This window comes from Schistocerca serialis, chromosome 5 (genome assembly GCF_023864345.2).
Source record: "Schistocerca serialis cubense isolate TAMUIC-IGC-003099 chromosome 5, iqSchSeri2.2, whole genome shotgun sequence".
Taxonomy (NCBI): Eukaryota; Metazoa; Arthropoda; class Insecta; order Orthoptera; family Acrididae; genus Schistocerca; species Schistocerca serialis.
In genome coordinates this window covers 819,777,747-819,801,942 of record NC_064642.1, presented here as the reverse complement: position 1 = coordinate 819,801,942, position 24,196 = coordinate 819,777,747, and the positions used below count along the sequence as shown (strand labels likewise).

The window sequence follows — 24,196 nt, the reverse complement described above, 5'->3', positions numbered from 1 at the left end:
AATTTCAACTCTTTATTTTTTAACAAAATTTATGTCAAATAAGCTACAGTCGGAAGCCAAACTTTGATAGGGTAAGGTGTTTCCCTGTCAAAGTCTGGTTAGAAAAAGATAAACATCATACAATGTGAGAACAGTTCTACTGCGATAAACCCATCTTACATTCATGTTAGCCAATAAAAACTTTTAAATACTTTGGTTAGTGTTTTAAAAATTCGCTGATTAGTAGGATGACCATTAATAAAATTAACTATTTTTACAGAATTGTAAGGTACAGAGATTTTTTTCATGCACCTAACAATAAGTTGATGTAATAATTACAAGCAACAGAATAGTCTTCACGGGTTTGCCGCCATATCACCGTGTGCAAATTCCACAATATTTCCTCGGAGCAACTGTCGGACATCTTCAGGTGGTTCAACCTTGCTGGTGGCTAGGTACGACTGACAGTATCTGCAAGTTGATGCCCCGTTTCTCTAACATGCACAGGTGTGGAAATTATGCATGTGCAGTGATTTGCAGGTAGATGGTGCCACACTCAAACACCCTCTGCCAAAAATCACAGATCGGCTCTCTTGCATGCGCTGTACGCCGTCTTTCCTAACAGTGCGGCCAGGCATTACTCACCAAAAAAAAAAAAAAAAAAAAAACGTACTAGACCAATGTTATGATGGGTCTGTTATCAAAAAATCTTGATTTTTGTGTCATGATTTAATAGCAGCCAATGCATGGTTCCAGGCTGTGCTCAGTTGAAATCCCGCATCCCTATTAATGAGATTATCGGCTGTATGGATATGTATTGCTTCCTTAATGACATAATCCCAGAAAGATGATGCCGGGGATAAAACTTCCGTCTTTTCATAAATTTTTCGTGAGTAAGATCTGGCTGCACTGTTAGTAAACACAGCGTAAGGTGCATGTGCAAGAGTGCTGCTCTGCAATTTTCAGCACAGGACATTTGAGTGTGGCACCGTCTATCTGCAAATCATTGCACATTTGTGATTTCTGTACCTTCGCATTCTTTGCGTGCATGTTCTAGAAACAGGGCATTGATGTGTGGATACCATCAGTCTTTCCTAGCCACCAGCAAGGTTCAACCACCTGAAGATGTCAGACAGTTGCTCCGAGGAACTATTTTAGAATTTGCAAAACGTGATCCGGCAGCAAACCTGTGAAGACTATTTACAACATATCCGCCGGGAAAGCTTGAAGAGTCACAACAGAGTTTTCGTTTCGCATCTGCTACAGTGTGTTGCTTGACGGGCACGTGACTTGACGAGCAGCTTGGCTGCGCCTGGACAGATACGGGCTCTGGTGGGGCACCACATGGTCCAGTGGGGCCCGATGTGGCTCGACTGGCAGTGAAGGCTACAGTCCCAGGTGGGCTGCGCAGATTCAGTGCATGACTCTTATATTAGGACATGATGCTGCAGTCAATGAAATTATTTTTCACAAAGCTGAGCAGAGGAAGAGATGTCAAGATGTGTGCGGACAGGATACGACGGATTTGCGGGCAGTGGTGCAGTTAGCTGTAGAGTGTAAGGAGATCAATTTGTCGACTAGTATGCAGGGTAAGCAGACAGTGTTTGCAGCTAATATAAAATGTTTCAGGTGTGGACGAAGGGGGCACGTAAGGAGGCAGTGTTGCCAGGCTCAGGGTGAGGTGAATGAAGTAAGAGGAAGTAATAATTTTAGAAGTAGAGGACTTGGGAAGAATAATGTGTTAAACACCACAAGGAACCTCAGGTCCACCTATGGTCTTTCCCAGTAAGACTGAATGCCTCGAAATCATATGCAGTAGTGGAGGAATAGCAGGAAAAAAGGGTTGCTGGATATTATTGGACACAGGGATGCATGTGTCATTCACCAGGAGTGATTTGGTGAGATGTAAGCAATGGGACACACCATGGTACAGATTGCATGGAGTTGGAGATACAGATGTCACACTATTAGGATTGTTGGACACAGACTTTTACCTGGATTGGGTCCAATTTAAACAAAATGTAGAGATTGTGCCACACATTAGTGAGGGCTACGACATGATTCTGGGATTAGATTTCTTGTAGCAGCATTGTGCCATAATTCATCTTCGGTGATGTAGGTTGGAACTTGATGGAAAAATGTTTCACAGGTGAAGCCATTGTCAGTGTAGTCATGTTGTGAGGGGAGTCGGTCTCGAAAGATGAACCGATTAAACTGTGAATGACCACACTAAGACTTAATTTGCATGATTGTGTACCTAAGGGTACTGGGAAATCACTATGAGTCTAGCTTGCCAGTTGTAATTTCGTGTGTTGTGGAACTGTTAGAAGAAAATGAAGTATTATATCAGGTGGGTTGCCTATTTAAAAGAAGTTGTGTGTGCCTACATAAAATAAAGGGTGAAAGAAGGTGCCAGTTTCTATAGATAATTTTAGCATAGAGAACATAGAATTAACAAAGGGGTTGTTGATTGCTAATATGGATATCCTGGAGGAAGAAGAATGGGACACGAGGGGTACCAGCAACAAGCAATCGCTAGACACGGTACGCATTCCAGTATGTCGCTCCAGATGTCACAGGCTTGTGTTGTAGGCTGAGATATTGAGACAAGAATCATTTAGTGCATGAATGTCTGAATACTTATACACTCCAGACTATGTTCATTTAGGACTTAAGGCACTTACTCTAAACATATCCTTGGTGGTAAGCAAGGAAAGGCTTCCGTACTTCCGCTACATTATTGCAGCGTTGGCTGTTGCTGTACTGCACCCAGCCTGTCAGCTGTATTTTGCTTTGCAACACATAACACTCTTGCAAGTCTGCAACTGATTCTGTTGCATTGGCATGTTTTTTGACCAAATAAGGTCGCTATGCTACATTATCTAGTTTACCGAACGTATAAATTGTCTTCTTGTTTTAGTTGCCCTTCATACTTGAGTAATCATTGTTGCTACAGCAGTCTCATGGCCACTGATACCTATTTCGTTGTGGGCATCCTCAAAGAAGTCAGGTTTATTTGTTGCCATTAGATCCAATATATTTCTTTCTGAGTTAACTTTGAGTCTTGGTCAGAAAACTTCGCATGCAGCTTGAATTTCTATCTTAGAGAATCTTGAGATTTTTTTTCCTACTGTGGCAAATGCACTATATCCATTTCTCATTAGCCTATCCTTTCCATATACACTTTAATTACTGCAGTAATCTGACTACTATCAATGTCAGGTTTTAACTAGTTTCTTGCATGTAGAATTATGAGAACTCCCTTGCTTTTTAAGAGTGCAATAAACTCTTGCTCTACCTTGTGAATACTTTCACAGTTAATCGCTATGGTTTTAATTCTTGTTGGTGGGGAGGGGGGGGGGAGATTTCTTTGGGTCTTTGACTAATTCTTTGGATCTCCTACAGCTATTGTTATCTCTACTGGATGAAGAGTCACCTAATTTGTGTGCACTACCACAAACAATCAAGTGCCTGGTTAGCAAGCAGTCGCCAGTGTGTAGCACACACATGACCCCTTTAGCAGAATCCTACAGTTCTCAACACTATGGCACAATTCCAAAAAGTCGCAACCTAACTTGTCTCAGAGTCTGTGGTTCAAGTGTTCCACTCTACTCAGAACAGGGGCTTGAGATCAATTCTAAGGACAACACTTCAGCTTCTGAGCTTCGTTGGGTGAGGTTGTCTTCTCAACAGTCTCTGCGTCTGTGAAGTCATCCAAGTATGACATTGGACTTCAGACAACAGGCATCTTTTTTCCAATGTGCAGTTGGAACAATCTACTGTTGGTTGTACCCTTTTCTTTCAGAAGGTGCCAGAACAGCCTCTTCAACATGCTGATTGAGCCCCCAAGGCATACACACTGAATGCATCTGTTGTTCCTTCCCATCTCATGCTGCCATTTCTGAAAGGGGGACCATTACTCAGTGTACATTTGAATCACCAATGATTAATAGATTCCAACCCTTTTGTGACAACATCCCCTTGGCATGAGATACAGCACTTCCCCAATAAGTGAAGTGAGTCTCATTTGCTCAATTTCAGTGGAAGTCAGCACCTCAGACTTTTTGATTGGGGGTAGGTGTAACACCCTGAGTCTCCTAGGTCCCCGTCTACCTTGTACAGGGTGCTTAAACGTACCATTGACATGCCACTCACAGTCAAGTTGAGTAGTGATAGATCCTGTACTTCCTATAGAGGCTACAGTGTCCACAGGTTGAAGGCTGTGGCCGAAAGCTTAATGTGTAAGTGTCTTTTAATTGTGCCTGTTTGCAGTTTAATGTGTAATCTTTATGGTAAGTAGCAATCTTTCTTTCCCCCATTGTTAATATTCCTGCCCAGAGTTTCCAGTGTTTAAATATTGGAATGAATTATTTACAGAAGAGGCAATACTGATCTTAAGACTAAATATAAGTTAAAGGAAGGCAAACTTACGTTTATAGCATTTGTAGATTTAGAGAAAACTTTTGGTATTGTTGATTCAAATACACTTTTTGAAATTGTAAAGATAGCAAGGGTAAAATATAGGGAGTGTATTCTCCACAAGAGATGAACAGAACCAAGGATAAGTTTGAAAAGTGAATAGACGTTCAGGAAGAACGAATAAAAATTTTGAAGTTTACCAATGACATCGTAATTCTTTTAGGGTCATAAAAACACTTGGAAGAGCATTTCAATGGAATTTCAGTTGGTTTGAAAATGGTTTTTAAGGTGAACATTAAGGAAAGTAAAACAATGATGTAATGTAGTCAAATTAAATCAAACAATGCAGAGAAAATTAGATTAGAAAACTTTACACTAAAAGTAAGTTTTGCTATTTGGACAGAGAAATAGCTAATTATGGAGAAGCAGAGAGAGACTGGCAAAAAAAAAAAAAAAAACATTTCTGAAAAAGAGAAATTTGTTGACATAGAATATAAATTTAAGTGTTGATATTTTTTGGAGGTATTTGTCTAGAGAGTGGCCGTGCATCACAGTTAAATGTGGTGCTACTGAAGAATGGTGGAAGAATGATGAAGAATAGATGGGTACATAGACTAGCTAATAAGGATTACCTAATAAGGAGGTGCCTAAATTGGGGAGAAAAGAAATGAAGAGATTGGTAGATAGGGCAAATCCTGAGGCATCAAGGAGTTATCAGTTTGGTAATGGAGGAAAATGTAGAGGGTAAAAATTGTAGTAGAGGGAGGCGAAGTCTTGAACATGATAATCAGATTCAATTGAATATATGAGGTGTTTTCGTAGAGTAAATGGGAGGTTCATAATTTTGTGTGCATGGTACAGTGCATTGTGAATTCTTATCACTAGCCTAAATTATTACTCAGATGTACTACTTTCAAGTCCAGTGCTTCTTGTACAAAGCAGTCCAATGAATAGTACCCACAATCTGCGGCACATATTTGTTAACACAATGATCGATCTCCTAACAAGCTCCAGGGTGTCAAAATACATTTTTGTTAGCAGAGTAATTTGCTGGTGGTGTCTGTTTGTAAATGTAATATTTGTTTCACACATTATCTCATTAAACACAGTTACATGAACTATTGTATTGTACATTCCGTGGGATAAACAACAACAGCATTTATAGCAACACAAAAGATAAACACAGAAACAAGGTATAGATTCTAAATTCAAATCTCTTCACTTTGTAAGAAAGCCGTGACAACATCTAGATGACCAATGTCATGATCATGTTTAGCAGCCATAGCAAATGAATATCTTAATGAGTTACATGTTATAACCGGTGCATATGTTTCATCATAATCCAGGCCTTGCTTCTGAGCACAACCCTTTATTACTAGCCATGATTTACAGTGTACAGTGTGGCCATTCAAATCTTTCTTTGTTTTAAACACCAATTTCACATTTATAGGTTCCTTATCTGAAGTGAAACAGTAGACTCCCATGTGTGGTTCTCTTTGTGTGATTGTAACTCTTCTTGTATTGCTTTCAGCATTGTCGGACATCATTGCTTCATCCACTGACAAAGGGTTGGTGTTGGATGACTGTTTAGATTGAGAAGTTACAAAGTCATGTAGCTTCTCTGGCTTTGGAATTCTGGATGACTTTTGTATTGACTAAAGTTGCTGTGGTTGCCCAAAACCATTATTTGCATTCTCTGGGCTTGGTTCTTCACTGCAGCTTGTATTCCTCGAACTACCACTTGATGTGACTGTCTCACATTTTGGTTCAAATTCTTTGACTTCAGTCATTATTTCATTTTGGTTCTTTTCTGTCAGTGGGAGAAACAGTTGACTTAGTTTTCGTGACTCAGTTTCTTCTTTATAGTGTTTAGAAGTGTCTTCATCAAAAATAATGTCCTCGTTTTTTATGATTCTCTGGCTGTTAGGTTTAAAAAGCCTGTATGCTTTTGATTTTTCACAGTATCCGACAAGAATAGATTCAAAACGTTTTCTGTCGTATTTTCGTCAGTTGGCCCTCGGAATGTGAACATGGGACTTGCTTCCAAATATTTTGAGATATCGAAGACCTGGCTTCTTGTTTGTCCAAGCTCCTTCTGGACCCTTGCTTTTTCATGCCATAGTCAGAGATATTAAATGGACTGCAGCAGAAACTGCTTCTGTATGGAATTTATTTGGCAAATTTGCTTCAAAGGCAGGCGTCTTGCTTTTTCTAGCATTGTGTAGTGCTGTATGTGATGCTGTGGCCTCTTGTTTTATCCCTACTTGTCTGAAAAAGTTTATCAATTTATCGTTCACATTTTCTGTGCCATTATCTGTGTGTAGAGTGCTGATCCTTTTTCTATTTTGCCTTTTAACTAGATGTCTCAAGTTAGCTGTGTCACTTAATTTTTATTTCGGAGCATTTATACAAATACTTTCTTGGAACAATCATCAATTAAAGTAAAGAAGTACTTGGCTCCTCCAATTGACTCAGTTTGCATTGGCCCACAAAAATCTGAGTGAAGTAGCTCTCCAGCCAGATTGTGTTTGTTTTCCCTCTAAGCAAATAGCACAAGGAGTATTATCTGCTCCCTCAAATGAAATTCCGCTAGCCGGGGGTTTGCAAGGTGCATGCATAGCTTCAGAATGCAGATGATCTAGTCTTTTACACCACAAGTCTGTGTTATCTGACTGTAATACTGATTTTTCTTCAAAAATTGGGTCATTTGGTTGGTCTGGTTGGTACATACCATCTGCTAATGATGCAGTAAGAACCACATTTTTAATGTATTGTGAATGGCCAGCCTTGTTTGTTAAATAATATTGGATGACCTTTTTCTACTACTTTCCTAATGGATAGTAGATTTGTGCTTAGCTGAGGCACATACAGAATATCCTCTACTTTAATTTTGCCTTTCTAGTTGACTGTGAAAACATCTACAAATGAAGATCCTGCGCCTATGCCTTTTATAGGTAACTTATCAGCTTCACTATTACAGCTTGCAAGTCTATCACTGTTTTTCAATTATTTTCATCACATGGGTATGTAGACGTGTTCTAATGTGCCCAGTCTACATACCATTCTGTCTGTGCATCTTAACATGCAGCTGCGTTTGAAAAGAATGCTGTGTTGACTGAAGTTTTTGTATCTTTTTGCTCTTGCTGTGACAATTTTTTGCTAAATACCCATACTTGTTGCAGTTATAGCACTTTGGACCTTTTTTGAAGGTAACATCACTCTTTTTCTTGGTGACTTGAAGAGCTGCATCATTTGTCATTTGTTTATTGCAGGCATTGTCATTTATTTCTTACCATAATTTACTTTTTATGGTGTCTCTTTTGATTGGCAAGTTTGAATTTTCCAAACTTGTAATCAAAGGTTTATATTCGTCTGATAGTCCTGCAAGCAGCATACACACAATCCACTCTTCTTTACCTTTGAAGCTCAAGCCATTTAATTTTTGTGACATGGAAATTATCTTTGACACACATTCTTCGACTGACAAACAATTTTCTAGTCTGGTTGTCAGCAGTGTCTTTAGTAACCTATTCATCGGAACAGGCTAGAATCTTCATAGACTTGCTTTAGCTTGTCCCACACTTCTTTAGCTGTAGACATGTCTTGCAACTGAACATATATTGACGGATGGAGAGAAAGTATAATTTTGCTCTCACTGTACAAACTCTAGTTACATTCGTTATTTTGCCACTGACACAGTCCCAAAATTCCTCATGTTCTTGATATGTTCACATAAGGTTCGTTTGAGCAGTTGCCTGACAACGCCAGACAACAGGCTGTACTGCACATGCACAGCTATGGTGATATAGGCAGCCCGTGCTTGGTGCTTGCTCTGCTCGTGTGCTTTTCATCGCATTTCTGTGTGGAATTTCGTGCGTGGTGGGGCATCACGTGACCATGTGCAGCCCTGCTGCATGTTGTTGAGAGGACATACAGAGATGTACTTAGAGCAATTGTTTTATCATATCCCACCCAGATTAAGGATGCAAATAAGGAAGCAGTTCTTGGCATAATATCATTTCAAAACTAGACTCTACATCTCAAAGTACCATAACATTTTGCTATGTGGTGACTTTGACAGATTTCTTTTTTAATTGGTACTCTGCAATATTGTTATGTAGCATTTGCAATCACATTTACATCTACACAGCACTGAAAGAAGCTAGTAAGAAGGAATACAAATTTCAAAATAAATAAACAAACAGAGAGAAGTTCCTTGTGTAGCTTACACCAAAATAAGTGACAATAAATTTCATGACTATTTCAAAATGTGTTAAAAATGAAAAAGGTTGTCTGTGAGGCAAAGAAATTGTACAACTGACAGTTTATATTCTACTCTAGGAATAAATGTAAAGCCATGTGGGGAGTTGAAATGATAAAACACGGTATGCTGCCAGTCTACAATTTAGCATAGAATGACATCCTATAAATTTAAGATGTAAACACAAATTGAGAAATAGCTTCAGGCCTAGAGTCTTGTGATCGGAAAACACTGTGTTTCATGGAACTCAGATTTGTAAAATTCTGCTACAGCTGTCAATATATTTGAAACAAAATATTTAGTTCAAAACCACTGACCAAATTTGCCTGCTTAGTCAGCTTCAAGTCAATGTTTATGTATGTTCGTACTGCATACACTCCTGGAAATTGAAATAAAAACACCGTGAATTCATTGTCCCAGGAAGGGGAAACTTTATTGACACATTCCTGGGGTCAGATACATCACATGATCACACTGACAGAACCACAGGCACATAGACACAGGCAACAGAGCATGCACAATGTCGGCACTAGTACAGTGTATATCCACCTTTCACAGCAATGCAGGCTGCTATTCTCCCATGGAGACGATCGTAGAGATGCTGGATGTAGTCCTGTGGAACGGCTTGCCACGCCATTTCCACCTGGTGCCTCAGTTGGACCAGCATTCGTGCTGGACGTGCAGACCGCGTGAGACGACGCTTCATCCAGTCCCAAACATGCTCAATGGGGGACAGATCCGGAGATCTTGCTGGCCAGGGTAGTTGACTTACACCTTCTAGAGCACGTTGGGTGGCACGGGATACATGCGGACGTGCATTGTCCTGTTGGAACAGCAAGTTCCCTTGCCGGTCTAGGAATGGTAGAACGATGGGTTCGATGACGGTTTGGATGTACCGTGCACTATTCAGTGTCCCCTCGACGATCACCAGTGGTGTACGGCCAGTGTAGGAGATCGCTCCCTACACCATGATGCCGGGTGTTGGCCCTGTGTGCCTCGGTCGTATGCAGTCCTGATTGTGGCGCTCACCTGCACGGCGCCAAACACGCATACGACCATCATTGGCACCAAGGCAGAAGCGACTCTCATCGCTGAAGACGACACGTCTCCATTCGTCCCTCCATTCACGCCTGTCGCGACACCACTGGAGGCGGGCTGCACGATGTTGGGGCGTGAGCGGAAGACGGCCTAACGGTGTGCGGGACCGTAGCCCAGCTTCATGGAGACGGTTGCGAATGGTCCTCGCCGATACCCCAGGAGCAACAGTGTCCCTAATTTGCTGGGAAGTGGCGGTGCGGTCCCCTACGGCACTGCGTAGGATCCTACGGTCTTGGCGTGCATCCGTGCGTCGCTGCGGTCTGGTCCCAGGTCGACGGGCACGTGCACCTTCCGCCGACCACTGGCGACAACATCGATGTACTGTGGAGACCTCACGCCCCACGTGTTGAGCAATTCGGCAGTACGTCCACCTGGCCTCCCGCATGCCCACTATATGCCCTCGCTCAAAGTCCGTCAACTGCACATACGGTTCACATCCACGCTGTCGCGGCATGCTACCAGTGTTAAAGACTGCGATGGAGCTCCGTATGCCACGGCAAACTGGCTGACACTGACGGCGGCGGTGCACAAATGCTGCGCAGCTAGCGCCATTCGACGGCCAACACCGCGGTTCCTGGTGTGTCCGCTGTGCCGTGCGTGTGATCATTGCTAGTACAGCCCTTTCGCAGTGTCCAGAGCAAGTATGGTGGGTCTGACACACCGGTGTCAATGTGTTCTTTTTTCCATTTCCAGGAGTGTACATAGCATTAAGAGATCTTACTGTGTCTTAAGAGGAACAAGACACCAGAGACTACTCCAGCAGTATCGGAATTTCATAAACCATACTAAAATGCTTCATTCCGCTCTAATTGCACATTTCTGTGTCCAGATGCACTCTGAAATACCTGATATTCAGCTTTTGTATGTGGTTTTCGGGATACCAATTTTGTTGGAGGTCCAGTAATGTATTCTCATGTTTGGTTCTTTATTATGGTGTTATGTTATTCGTCCCGGAAAATGAAAATTTGCACTTGAAATTGAACGAAGTTGAAAGTAGCCAATAGTGCGGAATGAAACACTTAGTTTCAAATAAAGTAACTGCCTCAGCCGAAAAATTAATAGAAGTAAATTTCTCAAAAAAACTGACAGAAATAGCTTAAGTAAGACATTAATAGTTGATTGCTAATAATGTGGAAATAACATAAAATCAGAAAATTGAAACTACTAACTGATTTTAGTCTTTCATTATTATGAGAATGTATATTAATTCACTTGATGACTTCCCGCCACAGAAATCTGTTTTATTTTCATTTGACGTGGGAGCTGTAAATGAAGAGACACCAACAATTTCCTGAAACATATACACAGGTCACGTGGCGAATGACCCCCCACTATAACTCACCTTGCTCTGCACATGCGCGAATCTGGCAGCTTGGGTGCGCCAGAGAAATTTTTCCGGGTAGCTTTTGACTACTTGCTGCTACTGCTCATACGGCAAAGAGCCATGCTTCAAGTAGCCAGAAGCGAGCAGGACGATAGACACACAAACAAACACAAACATACACACGAAATTCAAGCTTTCGCAACAAACTGTTGCCTCATCAGGAAAGAGGGAAGGAGAGGGAAAGACGAAAGGATGTGGGTTTTAAGGGAGAGGGTAAGGAGTCATTCCAATCCCGGGAGCGGAAAGACTTACCTTAGGGGGGAAAAAAGGACAGGTATACACTCGCACACACACACATATCCATCCACACATACAGACACAAGCAGACATATTTAAAGACAAAGAGTTTGGGCAGAGATGTCAGTCGAGGCGGAAGTATAGAGGCAAAGAAGTTGTTGAAAGACAGGTGAGGTATGCGTGGCGGCAACTTGAAATTAGCGGAGATTGAGGCCTGGCGGATAACGAGAAGAGAGGATATACTGAAGGGCAAGTTCCCATCTCCTGAGTTCGGATAGGTTGGTGTTGGTAGGAAGTATCCAGATAACCCGGACGGTGTAACACTGTGCCAAGATGTGCTGGCTGTGCACCAAGGCATGTTTAGCCACAGGGTGATCCTCATTACCAACAAACACTGTCTGCCTGTGTCCATTCATGCGAATGGACAGTTTGTTGCTGGTCATTCCTACATAGAATGCGTCACAGTGTAGGCAGGTCAGTTGGTAAATCACGTCGGTGCTTTCACACGTGGGCTCTGCCTTTGATCGTGTACACCTTCCGGGTTACAGGACTTGGTGCACAGCCAGCACATCTTGGCACAGTGTTACACCGTCCGGGTTATCTGGATACTTCCTACCAACACCAACCTATCTGAACTCCGGAGATGGGAACTTCCCCTTCAGTATATCCTCTCTTCTCCGCCAGGCCTCAATCTCCGCTAATTTCAAGTTGCCGCCACGCATACCTCACCTGTCTTTCAACAACTTCTTTGCCTCTATACTTCCGCCTCGACTGACATCTCTGCCCAAACTCTTTGTCTTTAAATATGTCTGCTTGTGTCTGTATGTGTGGATGGATATGTGTGTGTGTGCGAGTGTATACCCGTCCTTTTTTTCCCCTAAGGTAAGTCTTTCCGCTCCCGGGATTGGAATGACTCCTTACACTCTCCCTTAAGACCCACTTCCTTTCGTCTTTCCCTCTCCTTCCCTCTTTCCTGATGAGGCAACAGTTTGTTGTGAAAGCTTGAATTTTGTGTGTCTTTGTTTTTAAATATATTTTTCCCGCGTGGAACGTTTCCCTCTATTATATTGATATCATTAATTTGAACTCAACAATTATGTTTGTTATTGTCACTGTTGCATTTCGAAATCTTTTCTGTCGTCTTATTTTCTCTTTCTGTTTTTGCCAGCAGTTTCACTTTGTATTCACCTTCTCCTTTTTACCGTAATCTGCTATACAATTTTATCCCGCCTATATATACTCAATAATACGTAGCCCACTTCCAAATCATAACCAAAAAAATTTTTTTGACATCCATCCTTCATGAAATCCTCCCCACTCCACCAAGAGTGTCTTTCCGCCGTCCACCTAACCTTCGTAACCTGTTGGTTCATCCCTATGAAATCCCCAAACCACCTTCCCTACCCTCTGGCTCCTATCCTTGTAACCACCCCCGATGTAAAACCTGTCCCATGCACCCTCCCACCACCACCTACTCCAGTCCTGTAACCCGGAAGGTGTACACGATCAAAGGCAGAGCCACATGTGAAAGCACCCACGTGATTTACCAACTGACCTACCTACACTGTGATGCATTCTATGTGGGAATGACCAGCAACAAACTGTCCATTTGCATGAATGGACACAGGCAGACAGTGTTTGTTGGTAATGAGGATCACCCTGTGGCTAAACATGCCTTGGTGCACAGCCAGCACATCTTGGCACAGTGTTACCCTGTCTGGGTTATCTGGATACTTCCCAACAACACCAACCTATCCGAACTCCGGAGATGGGAACTTGCTCTTCAATATATCGTCTCTTCCCGTTACCCACCAGGCCTCAATCTCCGCTAATTTCAAGTTGCCGCCACTCATACCTCACCTGTCATTCAACATCATCTTTGCCTCTGCATTTCCGCCTCGACTGACATCTCTGCCCAAACTCTTTGTCTTTAAATATGTCTGCTTGTGTCTGTATATGTGTGGATGGATATGTGTGTGTGTGCGCGAGTGTATACCCGTCCTTTTTTCCCCCTAAGGTAAGTCTTTCCGCTCCCGGGATTGGAATGACTCCTTACCCTCTCCCTTAAAACCCACATCCTTTCGTCTTTCCCTCTCCTTCCCTCTTTCCTGATGAGGCAACAGTTTGTTGCGAAAGCTTGAATTTTGTGTGTGTTTGTGTGTCTTTCGACCTGCCAGCGCTTTTGTTTGGTAAGTCACATCATCTTTGTTTTTTGATATATATACATATATATATATCAGTTGGCAGAGTAATTTTCTGGTAGTATCTGATTGGAAATGTAAGATTTATTGTACACATTATCATGTTAAACACAGTTACACTAACCATTGTATTATAGAGACTACAGAACAAAGAATAACAGTCTCCATAATCATGCAAAATATATATATACACAATCAAGGCATAGTGCTAAGCATTTTATAATATAAACATGAAAGCTTTCTGAAATGGTGTTTTATTAATTAATCAGTATGTGCAAAACAACTACTACATGCCCCAGGACACATAATCACCTAGTAATTACAATGCAAAGGAATAAACAATAAAAGGCTGGCAATATCAATTTACATTAAACTGACATCAACACAAAGTATAAAGTCTAAGTGGACAGTTACTCTTTCTCTTATTTCACAAGGCCAAGTTTCTTACACATGTTTCATGTCTGAAGTTGCTAGGTCATTTTGTGAAAGCATCAGATAACATTTCTTCAGAAGGCAGATGCTCAACATTACTAACACCTGACACAACATGCCTTCTTATAAAATGATACTTTATGTCTATATACCACTAGGTTCTTGGCTAACTGAATAGCTCTTTTATTATCACAATACACTAAGCAACTTTATGACACTTTTTGGATCTACCTCAGACATAGGTTGTCTTAACCACAATAAATCTTGAACAGTTGATGCAAAGGTCATACATTTAGCGTCAGAAGTAGAAAGTGCAACAGTTTTCTACTAGACTATGAAAAGAAAGAGTTTTGCAACTGTATGACTGAACCAGTTATGGAGTGCCTGTCATTTATTTTATTTCCCCAATCTGCATCATGAAGGCCATTATTCTTTTGTTACCACCTCTAGAAAATTCTAGCTTGGGGTCCATGGTGCTCTTTAAATATCTAAACAATCTTTTGCTGACAACCAATGAATCTTTTTAAAACAATGATTAGATCTGCTAAGGAGATTTGCAGTGAAACACATGTCAGATCTTTAGACTTCCTATTGCCTCTTGGCCATAGGAAATGACTTCCTATTGCCTCTTGGTAAGGTACTTTGATATCACTTGATTCTACTGCTTCAGAGCCCAAACCAAGTTCAAGTGTTGTTGATACTGGCTTGACTTCAGTGATTCCAAATTTTTCCAGAGCTTTCTTTTACATAGGATTTCTGGGAGATCCAAAATTTTCCTTTTTCATGATCCCTTGTAATTTCCATGCCTAGGCACTTTTGAATTGATTCAAAACACTTCTGTCATTTGAGAATAATAGCATGTCATAAAGCTATGATGACTGGTTTGGTGCCACCTCTCTGAAAATAAATACATGGACTAGTGTTTGATCTATTCAATTTCGGTTTTCTTAACACCTCATCAATTTTTTTATTCCAATTCCTACCAGCCTGTTTGAGTCCATAAACAGCTTTCTTCAGCCTCCATACTTTTCCAGAAGTTGCAAAATTTTGTAGTGGAATGACACAAATTTCTTCATTTAAGTCTCTGTAGAGATAAGCAGCAGTGATGTCAACATGATCCAGGTTCTCTCGAGCTGCTGTAGACAAGAGATATCTAAATGGATACATGCTTGACCACTGGTGCAAAGGTTTCCTGATAATCAACACCTTGAACTTGAGTGCATCCTTTTACCAATAGACATGCCTTAAATGTTTTTTATGTATTTTGGCTGTATTTTTAATACTCGCTTAATCTGGAGAGGTTTGTGTCCCCTGAGTAGTTCTACTTCTTCAAATGTGTAATTACAAACTAGAGATAAGAATTCTGTCTTCATTCCTTTTTTCCATTTTTCATTATTTATCCCTTCCAAGGCTTCTTTGACATCAGTGTTTTCACTTGGAAGTCCTTCTTTCAAATAGTAAGTAACATGATCAGCCCATGTCTCGGGTTTTCGTTCTCTGTTTGTCCTTTGGAAGTGGAACCTCTTGAACTATGTTTTGATTCTCATGAACCCCATCTTGAGTTTCAGTTTGTATTGGATTACTGTCAAAGCCATAAAAGTGTTCATTACCACTGTTTTCTTATTTAACTTCTCCATCAGTTTGTGAAGTATTGATGTCCTGAAGAAGTGCTTCTTGTTCCAATGCAAAGGTGTTTGTGGTCTTAGGTTCCTCTGTCTTTGAACCTGTGAAATTCTCATCCTCCAGGAATTTTAAATCCCTGCTGACAATTATCTGGCCAGTATCCATATTGATGAATTGATAGCCTTCATTTGCCTGACAGTAGCTTCCAAATGTCAACTTCTGTGACTTCTTATCCCAGTTCTTGTGATGATGTTTTGGAATGTGAACCATTGCATGGCAACCAAGAATTCTCAAATGTGATAAGCAAGGCTTTGTCTCATGCCAAAGTTCATATGGCATCTTATCTCCAAGTGTGATGGATGGCAAATAATTGATATCTACATCTACATCCATACTCCGCAAGCCAACTGACGGTGTGTGGCGGAGGGTACCTTGAGTACCTCTATCGGTTCTCCCTTTTATTCCAGTCTCGTATTGTTTGTGGAAAGAAGGATTGTTGGTATGCATCTGTGTGGGCTCTAATCTCTCTGATTTTATCCTCATGGTCTCTTCGCGAGATATACGTAGGAGGGAGCAATATACTGCTTGACTCTTCGGTGAAGGTGTGGTGTCACTGCCAGACACCACACTTGCTAGGTGGTAGCTTTAAATCGGCCGCGGTCCATTTAGTACATGTCGGACCCGCATGTCGCCACTGTGTGATCGCAGACCGAGCGCCACCACAAGGCAGGTCGCGAGATACGGACCAGCACTCGCCCCAGTTGTACGACGACTTTGCTAGCGACTACACTGACGAAGTCTTTCTCTCATTTGCCGAGAGACAGTTAGAATAGCCTTCAGCTAAGTCAATGGCTACGACCTAGCAAGGCGCCATTAACCATTTTAAGATAGAGTCTCACTTGTATCATCAAGGAATGCTGTATACCAATGATGGATTTAAAGTTAAGTATTATAGCAGCTACGTACTTTTCTTGCTACCATTCACTACGTATCCTGTTTCAGACCTCTCTCTAGCCTACGTGAGATTAACGCGTGCCTTTCGGCTACTTCAGTGTGGCGTAGCTGTCTTGTTACGCCACAACAGAAGGTATGTTCTCGAAACTTCAACAAAAGCCCGTACTGAGCTACTGAGTGTCTCTCCTGCAGAGTCTTCCACTGGAGTTTATCTGTCATCTCCGTAACGCTTTCGCGATTGCTAAATGATCCTGTAACGAAGCGCGCTGCTTTCCGTTGGATCTTCTCTATCTCTTCTATCAACCCTATCTGGTACGGATCTCACACTGCTGAGCAGTATTCAAGCAGTGGGCGAACAAGCGTACTGTAATCTACTTCCTTGGTTTTCGGATTGCATTTCCTTAGGATTCTTCCAATGAATCTCAGTCTGGCATCTGCTTTACCAACGATCAACTTCATATGATCATTCCATTTTAAATCACTCCTAATGCGTCCTCCCAGATAATTTATGAAATTAACTGCTTCCAGTTGCTGACCTGCTATTTTGTAGCTAAATGATAAGGGATCTATCATTCTATGTATTCACAGCACATTACACTTGTCTACATTGAGATTCAATTGCCGTTCCCTGCATCATGCGTCAATTCGCTGCAGATCCTCCTGCATTTCAGTACAATTTTCCATTGTTACAACCTCTCGATACACCACAGCATCATCTGCAAAAAGCCTCAGTGAACTTCCGATGTCATCCACAAGGTCATTTATGTATATTTTGAATAGCAACAGTCCTATGACACTCCCCTGCGGCACACCTGAAATCACTCTTACTTCAGAAGACTTTTCTCCATTGAGAATGACATGCTGCGTTCTGTTATCTAGGAACTCTTCAATCCAATCACACAATTGGTCTGATAGTCGATATGCTCTTACTTTGTTCATTAAACGCCTGGGGGGACCTGTATCGAACGCCTTGCGGAAGTCAAGAAACACGGCATCTACCTGTGTCCATGGCCCTCTGAGCCTCATGGACGAATAGCGCGAGCTGGATTTCACAGGACCGTCTTTTTCAAAACCCATGCTGATTCCTACAGAGTAGATTTCTAGTCTCCAGAAAAGTCATAATACTCGAACATAATATGTGTTCCAAAATTCTACAGCTGATCGACGTTAGAGATATAGGTCTATAGTTTTACACATCTGTTCGACGTCCCTTCTCGAAAATGAGGATGACCTGTGCTCTTTTCCAATCCTTTGGAATGCTATGCTCTTCTAGAGACCTATGGTACACCGCTGGAAGAAGGGGGCAAGTTCCTTCGCATACTCTGTGTAAAATCGAACTGGTATCCCATCAGGTCCAGCGGCCTTTCCTCTTTTGAGCGATTTTAATTGTTTCTCTATCCATCTATCGTCTATTTTGATATCTACCATTTTGTCATCTGTACGACAATCTAGAGAAGGAACTACAGTGCAGTCTTCCTCTGTGAAACAGCTTTGGAAAAAGACATTTAGTATTTCGGCCTTTAGTCTGTCATCCTCTGTTTCGGTACCATTTTGGTCACAGAGTGTCTGGACATTTTGTTTTGATCCACCTACCGCTTTAACATAAGACCAAAATTTCTTAGGATTTTCTGCCAAGTCAGTACATAGAACTTTACTTTTGAATTCATTGAACACCTCTCGCATAGCCCTCATCACACTACATTTCGCTTCTTGTAATTTTTGTTCGTCTGCAAGGCTTTGGCTATGGTATGAAGCTGAAGACAGCTTCAGCCCCATATTGCTTTGGTAGGTTAGTATCAAAAATCATGGTATGAGCTTGTTCAACCAATGTTCTATTAGCTCTCTCAGCAACACAATTTTGCTGTGGACTGTAATGTTCTGTAAGCTGGTGGATGATACCTTTAGAAGATAGAAATATTTTTAGTTCATCATTGACATACTCCTCTCCATTGTCAGACTGGAACTTCTTGACATTTGTGCCTGTCTGCTTTTCCACCATGGCTTTGAAGCTTTTAAATATCTGTGTTACCCCATATTTTTTTCTTCAAGAAATAAACAAATTAAAAAATCATCAATGAATGTGACAGAATAAAGATTTCCAACCATAAATGCTGTCTCCATTTTCCCACACAAATCAGAATGTACTAAGTCTAAGATGTGTTTAGAATACCTTTCGCTAGGTTTGACTGGAAGACGTGACTGTTTTCCCATATGCACAACTCACAGGGATCCTTAACCACAATATCTTCATTTAGTTCCATTGAAACCTTTGACAACTTCAGCATACTTTTGCAATCCCTCTGCCCTAGCCTCTGATGCCATAAGAATCCATTATCTTCTGTATAGTAGCACCAATTCATTTCATTTGTATTCTAACAATAGATGCCATTCTTAGGCATTGCTTTGGTAATTAGTTCACCTTCTGCATCTAGGTAATCCACTGTTTTTTGTTAAAAATCACTTTATGCCATTTTCTCACAATATTACTAACTGAAAGTAAATTTATAGCTCAGTTTGGGATATGAATGATGTCAGATGCTTCTACTTCTGCTGCTTTATCACCAGTATAGAAGTTTAGGTCAACACTTCCAGTAGTCTCTGCTACTAAGCCACCACCTCCCATGCAGGTCACTGAACTATTACATGGCTTGACATTATGAAGCATCCTCCCATCATTGGCGATGGAATCTAAATACCACATATCTTTTCCTTGAGGCTGTTTAACATCAGCTGCAAGAAAAACTTTCTTTTGTTGTGACTGTTTTCTAAATACATAACCATCATTGTTATTTTTTGATGAACTTCGTCCTTTTCCGTCCTTGCAAGAACAATATTTAGCAATATGATTTGGTTTGTCGCATTGTTAGCATTTAATAATACATTTTGTCGGCCTCTTTTTATTTTTATATATGGCTGATTCTTCATTTCCATTTGCATCTTTTGGTTTGATGTCTCATAGCAGTTTTTCTTTAATAGAATCTCCATGAAATGTTTGCCGCTATTTTCAAGTGCCATGATCATAGGCTGATAGTGATCAGGTAATCCACCCAGGAGTGAAGTTCCTGCCCACTCTTCATTAAACGGAAACTTCATTTCATTTAACTTAAATGTGGTCATTATTATTTGATCACAGTAGCTGTCTACCAACTTGCATTTATCTAATTTGATTGTGATTGATGATCTACGAAAGCCCTCTATGCATGACAGTCCTGAGTCTTCAGATGCTTTTTTCAAGGCTGTCTAGGCTTCTGCTGCGGTATTTGTGTCTCTTATATGGGAATAATTCACCTTGCCCATGAAAAGTATAATCTGGGAATGTGCCTTTTTGTTCCTCTACTTCCAGGAGTCTTGTTGGTTCTGAAGGAGGGTTTTGAATAACATCCCAAAGTTTGTTATGGACCAAATACACCTTCATGGCAAATTTTCACGTCGAATAATTTTCACGCCCGGCCTACAATTTAACCACTAGAAGTCCAGTTGGGGCTGTATCACTCATTTTTAGCTTTGAGTGATGGGGGTGGGGGTGGGGGTGGGGGTGGGGGTGGGCGTGGGGGGGGGGGGGGGAGAGAGAGAAGAGAAAAACATCAGTCTGCACACACAAATGCTCAGTCGGAAAAAAATGAACGATCGGCACATGCATAACTTCGAAACTGATTCTGGATTTTCACACACGATTATGATTTTAACATTTATAAAACCTAACTTTCACACCTGTGCCTGGGCCCATAACCTTCTGTTACGCATTTTTTAATATAAACATGAAAGCCTTCTGAAATAAGATTTTATTAATTAGTTAGTATGTGCATAACAACCATGCATATCCCAGAACATATAATCACCACCGAATAACAGTGCAAAGGAGTAAACAAAAAATAGCTGTCAATACCTCAACACATAGATTCTAAATTCTCAGAATTTTACACTCGGTGTACATGAATGTAGAGAAGAGTGAAGTATGTAAGGAAGTAAATATAATGTATAAAGTTGCTATAAATAAAATGATTTAGTGGATAGTATATTTATGATGTCACAACCAAAAGATTTTATCTCTAATGTATATACTATTATTATTAGTCAACATACAAAGAGGAAGAACCACTAGTCTTCGATACCTTATTGCCTTGAAAAAATACATTTTCTTTAAATGGCAAAACATGCATGTTATATTTCAAGATATCAAGTGATAAAAAAATATGACACAGCACATTATTTTCTGTTACATCCATTAAATATTATCAACCTACCGGTTTCCTTTTCGTTGCCATTGGTATGCACTTCAAGTGTAATGTTTAGCACAGCTCTTCCCTACTCAAGCCAAACAAATGATACAGTTCAAATCAAATGACTGATATTGCCTGATGACCTCACAGTTTAGTCCTTTAACAACAACCAACCAACCAACCAACCATCACTCATGTATTGTTTGACTTTGCAAGGTTACCAGATTGCGCTTAGACCAGTACATTGATTTGCTTATCCATCAAAGAGCGTGCATCACAGTTTTTACTATGCCATGCAACTAGTTTGAAACCATTGAAAGTAAATTACATATTATGCTCAACTTCATTAGAATAGTTTTATATATCTCTCAAAGAAGATGAAACGAGAGAGCACTCTAGAGGCACTTGAGAACTTCTAGGTGCATTTCTCATAAAGCAGGCCTCATGTGAGTAATGGGAATCATGCCTCTTGTGAGTGATGGGAATGTAATCAAACTTCTGACATCACAGTTCCACAGTACTATGAGACTGAGGACAGCAATGGGCTTGGACTCTTTTAGAAGGGAGCAGTCGGTTGAGGCATCTAATAATAAAAATTCAGTCACTAATTTAGCACTAGCAAATGCATGCTATTATTTGTAATTTATAACTCAGTAGTGATGTGAAGCACTGTTTCCTATTTTCTTATTGTTACTATAAAATTTTTGTTGCACGTTAGTTTATTTCTTAATATTTCCATTATTCTTCATAATGTAGGGTAATCATAAATTTGAGTGTCATTAGTAACTTCCTGGGTGTTCAAGCTACTTTCCTGTTCATTGCAAAATGAAGTACAGTGTTATCTTAATGAAATATTTCTGTTCTGTAAATTTCAGGAGGATATATAAGAGGTCCTCAAGCATCTGAGATGCTACATGAAGGCATTCTTTCTCTGTGTGCTCAGCTGAAAAATGATGCTGTCTCTTTAGCTGATGCCATAGCACCACCAGATTTCATTTTAAATTCCATACTGGGAAAATCAGATGGTAAAATTTATCAAAACCTGCAGACACATCTATTCCAGAAACCTCAGACATTTGAACGACCATCTGGTTGGGATGAGATGACATTCCAACAAAGTAAACTGTAATCATTGCAAAAGCAAGCATATATTTCCGTACTTTCAGTACAATAATATAATTGCTTGAAAAACTATCCATTTTGATATTTTTACTTGTACATATTTACTTTGTTTCCATGATAGCCCTGTGTAAGGAAATATTTCTAATTTTTATATTTTAGTACAAAAATACCTTTGTAAATAAAATAATAGAATGTGTTTTTTGTATCTTGAATGAGTACTCATTTTCATGTATTAAAAGTGTGTCCTATATTTTTATAAAGCACTTGAAGGAAAAGGGTGTTATCATTTGTATTGTTAAAATAAATGTTCATTGATTGAAGTATTAAAAATAAAGATATATTTGTAAATGGTGTGATTTCCATCAAGTTTTGTGCAATTTTCTCTTCTTTTGTATCTTATGCTCTATGTAACTGAAACATTTGAGAAACGTAAAAGCTGATCACCAAAATATTTACTAATGATTAATAACTGGTGTACTTTGCCAATGCGTTGAGACATTTATTTTATTTCAAATTTGCTTTCCTCACACTCCAAGAGCAGCCTGTTCCCAAAAGTCTTTAGAACAAATATAAACAAGAGATAAGAAGAATTAATATGTTTGAGTAGACAATGAAGTAAAACAAGAAGCTATGTTAAGTACATGTTGGAGACGAGCAGGGACCTTGATACCAAACAAGAAGATCTTCCATTTAGAATGATAACTTAAAAAAAACGTAACATATAAAAGTAAATTGTGTTTTGTTTTGAAGCTTAGACATTATAGTTATGTTCTGAACAAAATATCATTCAGATGCGGATAATGGCTTTGAATAGATTTACACACATGATGGCTCCAGTTGTTAATCACTCTGTCCAATGTTAGTGGCATTATTTCTGCTATAGCATGATAACTGTTATCTCCAAATGTTCAAAGGTTTGTGGGTTGTCTTGTCAGCATAGACCTGGACTTGGATGTAGCCCCAAATAAAAAAATCCATGGGTGGTAAATCACATGACTATAGTGGCCAATTCACAGATCCACATCTTGAGATGTTTCAGTCACCAAGCTTCACTCTCACCAAATCAAGCATGGCATCAGCTGTGTGGTGTGTAATGTCATCCTGCTGGAACCACATGTTTTCGATGTCTATGGTTTCAAGTTCTGGTCACAGAAATTCACGTAACGTGGATCTGTAGTGATTGCCATTGACGGTAATGGTTCTTCTCTCATCATGTAGAAACAAATAAGGTCCATTGGTGCTGCATTGCCATAACCCACACCACACTATTAGTGAGTTTTTCTGACTGCAATGACATCTCATAGACCACCTATGGGTTATTCTCTTTCCAATAATGACAATTTTGCATACTGAGAAAGTCACCAGGACAAAAATGTTCCTTATCTGACAGAATGATTTTTCAACTGAAATCGGCATCAGCTTTCAACTTCTGTATGGCCCAGTCAGCAAACTCATGACACACTCTGTGGTCATTTGGGTTCAATTCTTTGTCATTACAACTTTGTATCAATACAGGCCCAAATATGTTTGCAAGATTTGCCAAGTTGACACCTCGGATAGCCACAACCATTGAGATTGTCTTGAAATAACACATTCTGAAACATACTGTGTTTGAACATTATGAATTATCTCAAAGAGAATGGCCTATTGACACACAGTCAACTTGGATGTAGAAGACATCGTTCTTGTCAAACACAGTTAGCTCTTTACGAGAGATGGAAAGTTGCTACTCACCATATAGTGGAGATGCTGAGTTGTGATAGGCACAATAAAAAGATTCACACGATCATAGCTTTCGGCCATTAAGGCCTTTGTCAGCGGTAGGCACACGTACACATACGCGCACACACACACACACTCACGCAAGCACGACTTGCACACATGTCTGCAGTCTCAGAGAGCTGAACCTACACTGCAAGCAGGAGCACCAGTGCATGATGGGAGTGGGGACTAGGTGGGGGTAAGGAGGAGGCTGGGCAGGGATAGTATGGTAGAAGTGGCAGACAGTGATGTGTTGCAGTTTAGACGGAGGGAAAGAGAGAAGGTGTGGAGGGGGGGAGGGGGTAAGTAGCAGAAAGGAGAGAATAAAAATAAAAGTAAACTAACATTACCTGTCACATCAAAGGCAGGGCTACCTGTGAAACCAGCTACAAGCTAAGCTGCAACCACTGTGCTGCATTCCATGTAGGCATGACAACCAACAAGCTGTCTGTCTGCATAAACGACCACCGACAAACTGTGGCCAAAAAACAAGTGGACCACCCTG

General features: G+C 40.5%; 1 protein-coding gene across 7 annotated transcripts in view; it reads left to right on the top strand.

Moving 5' to 3' along the window:
* LOC126480855 (peroxisomal acyl-coenzyme A oxidase 3-like) overlaps positions 1-22,278 on the top strand; it is a 134,605-nt gene extending 112,327 nt beyond the window's left edge. For all 7 annotated transcript variants that reach the window (XM_050104224.1, XM_050104221.1, XM_050104222.1 and 4 more), the window contains exon 13: positions 21,684-22,278. In XM_050104224.1, the coding sequence (XP_049960181.1) occupies positions 21,684-21,937 (254 nt within the window). In that variant the 3' untranslated portion in view covers positions 21,938-22,278. The remainder of the gene's footprint in view (positions 1-21,683) is intronic.
* Positions 22,279-24,196: the final 1,918 nt, after the last annotated feature.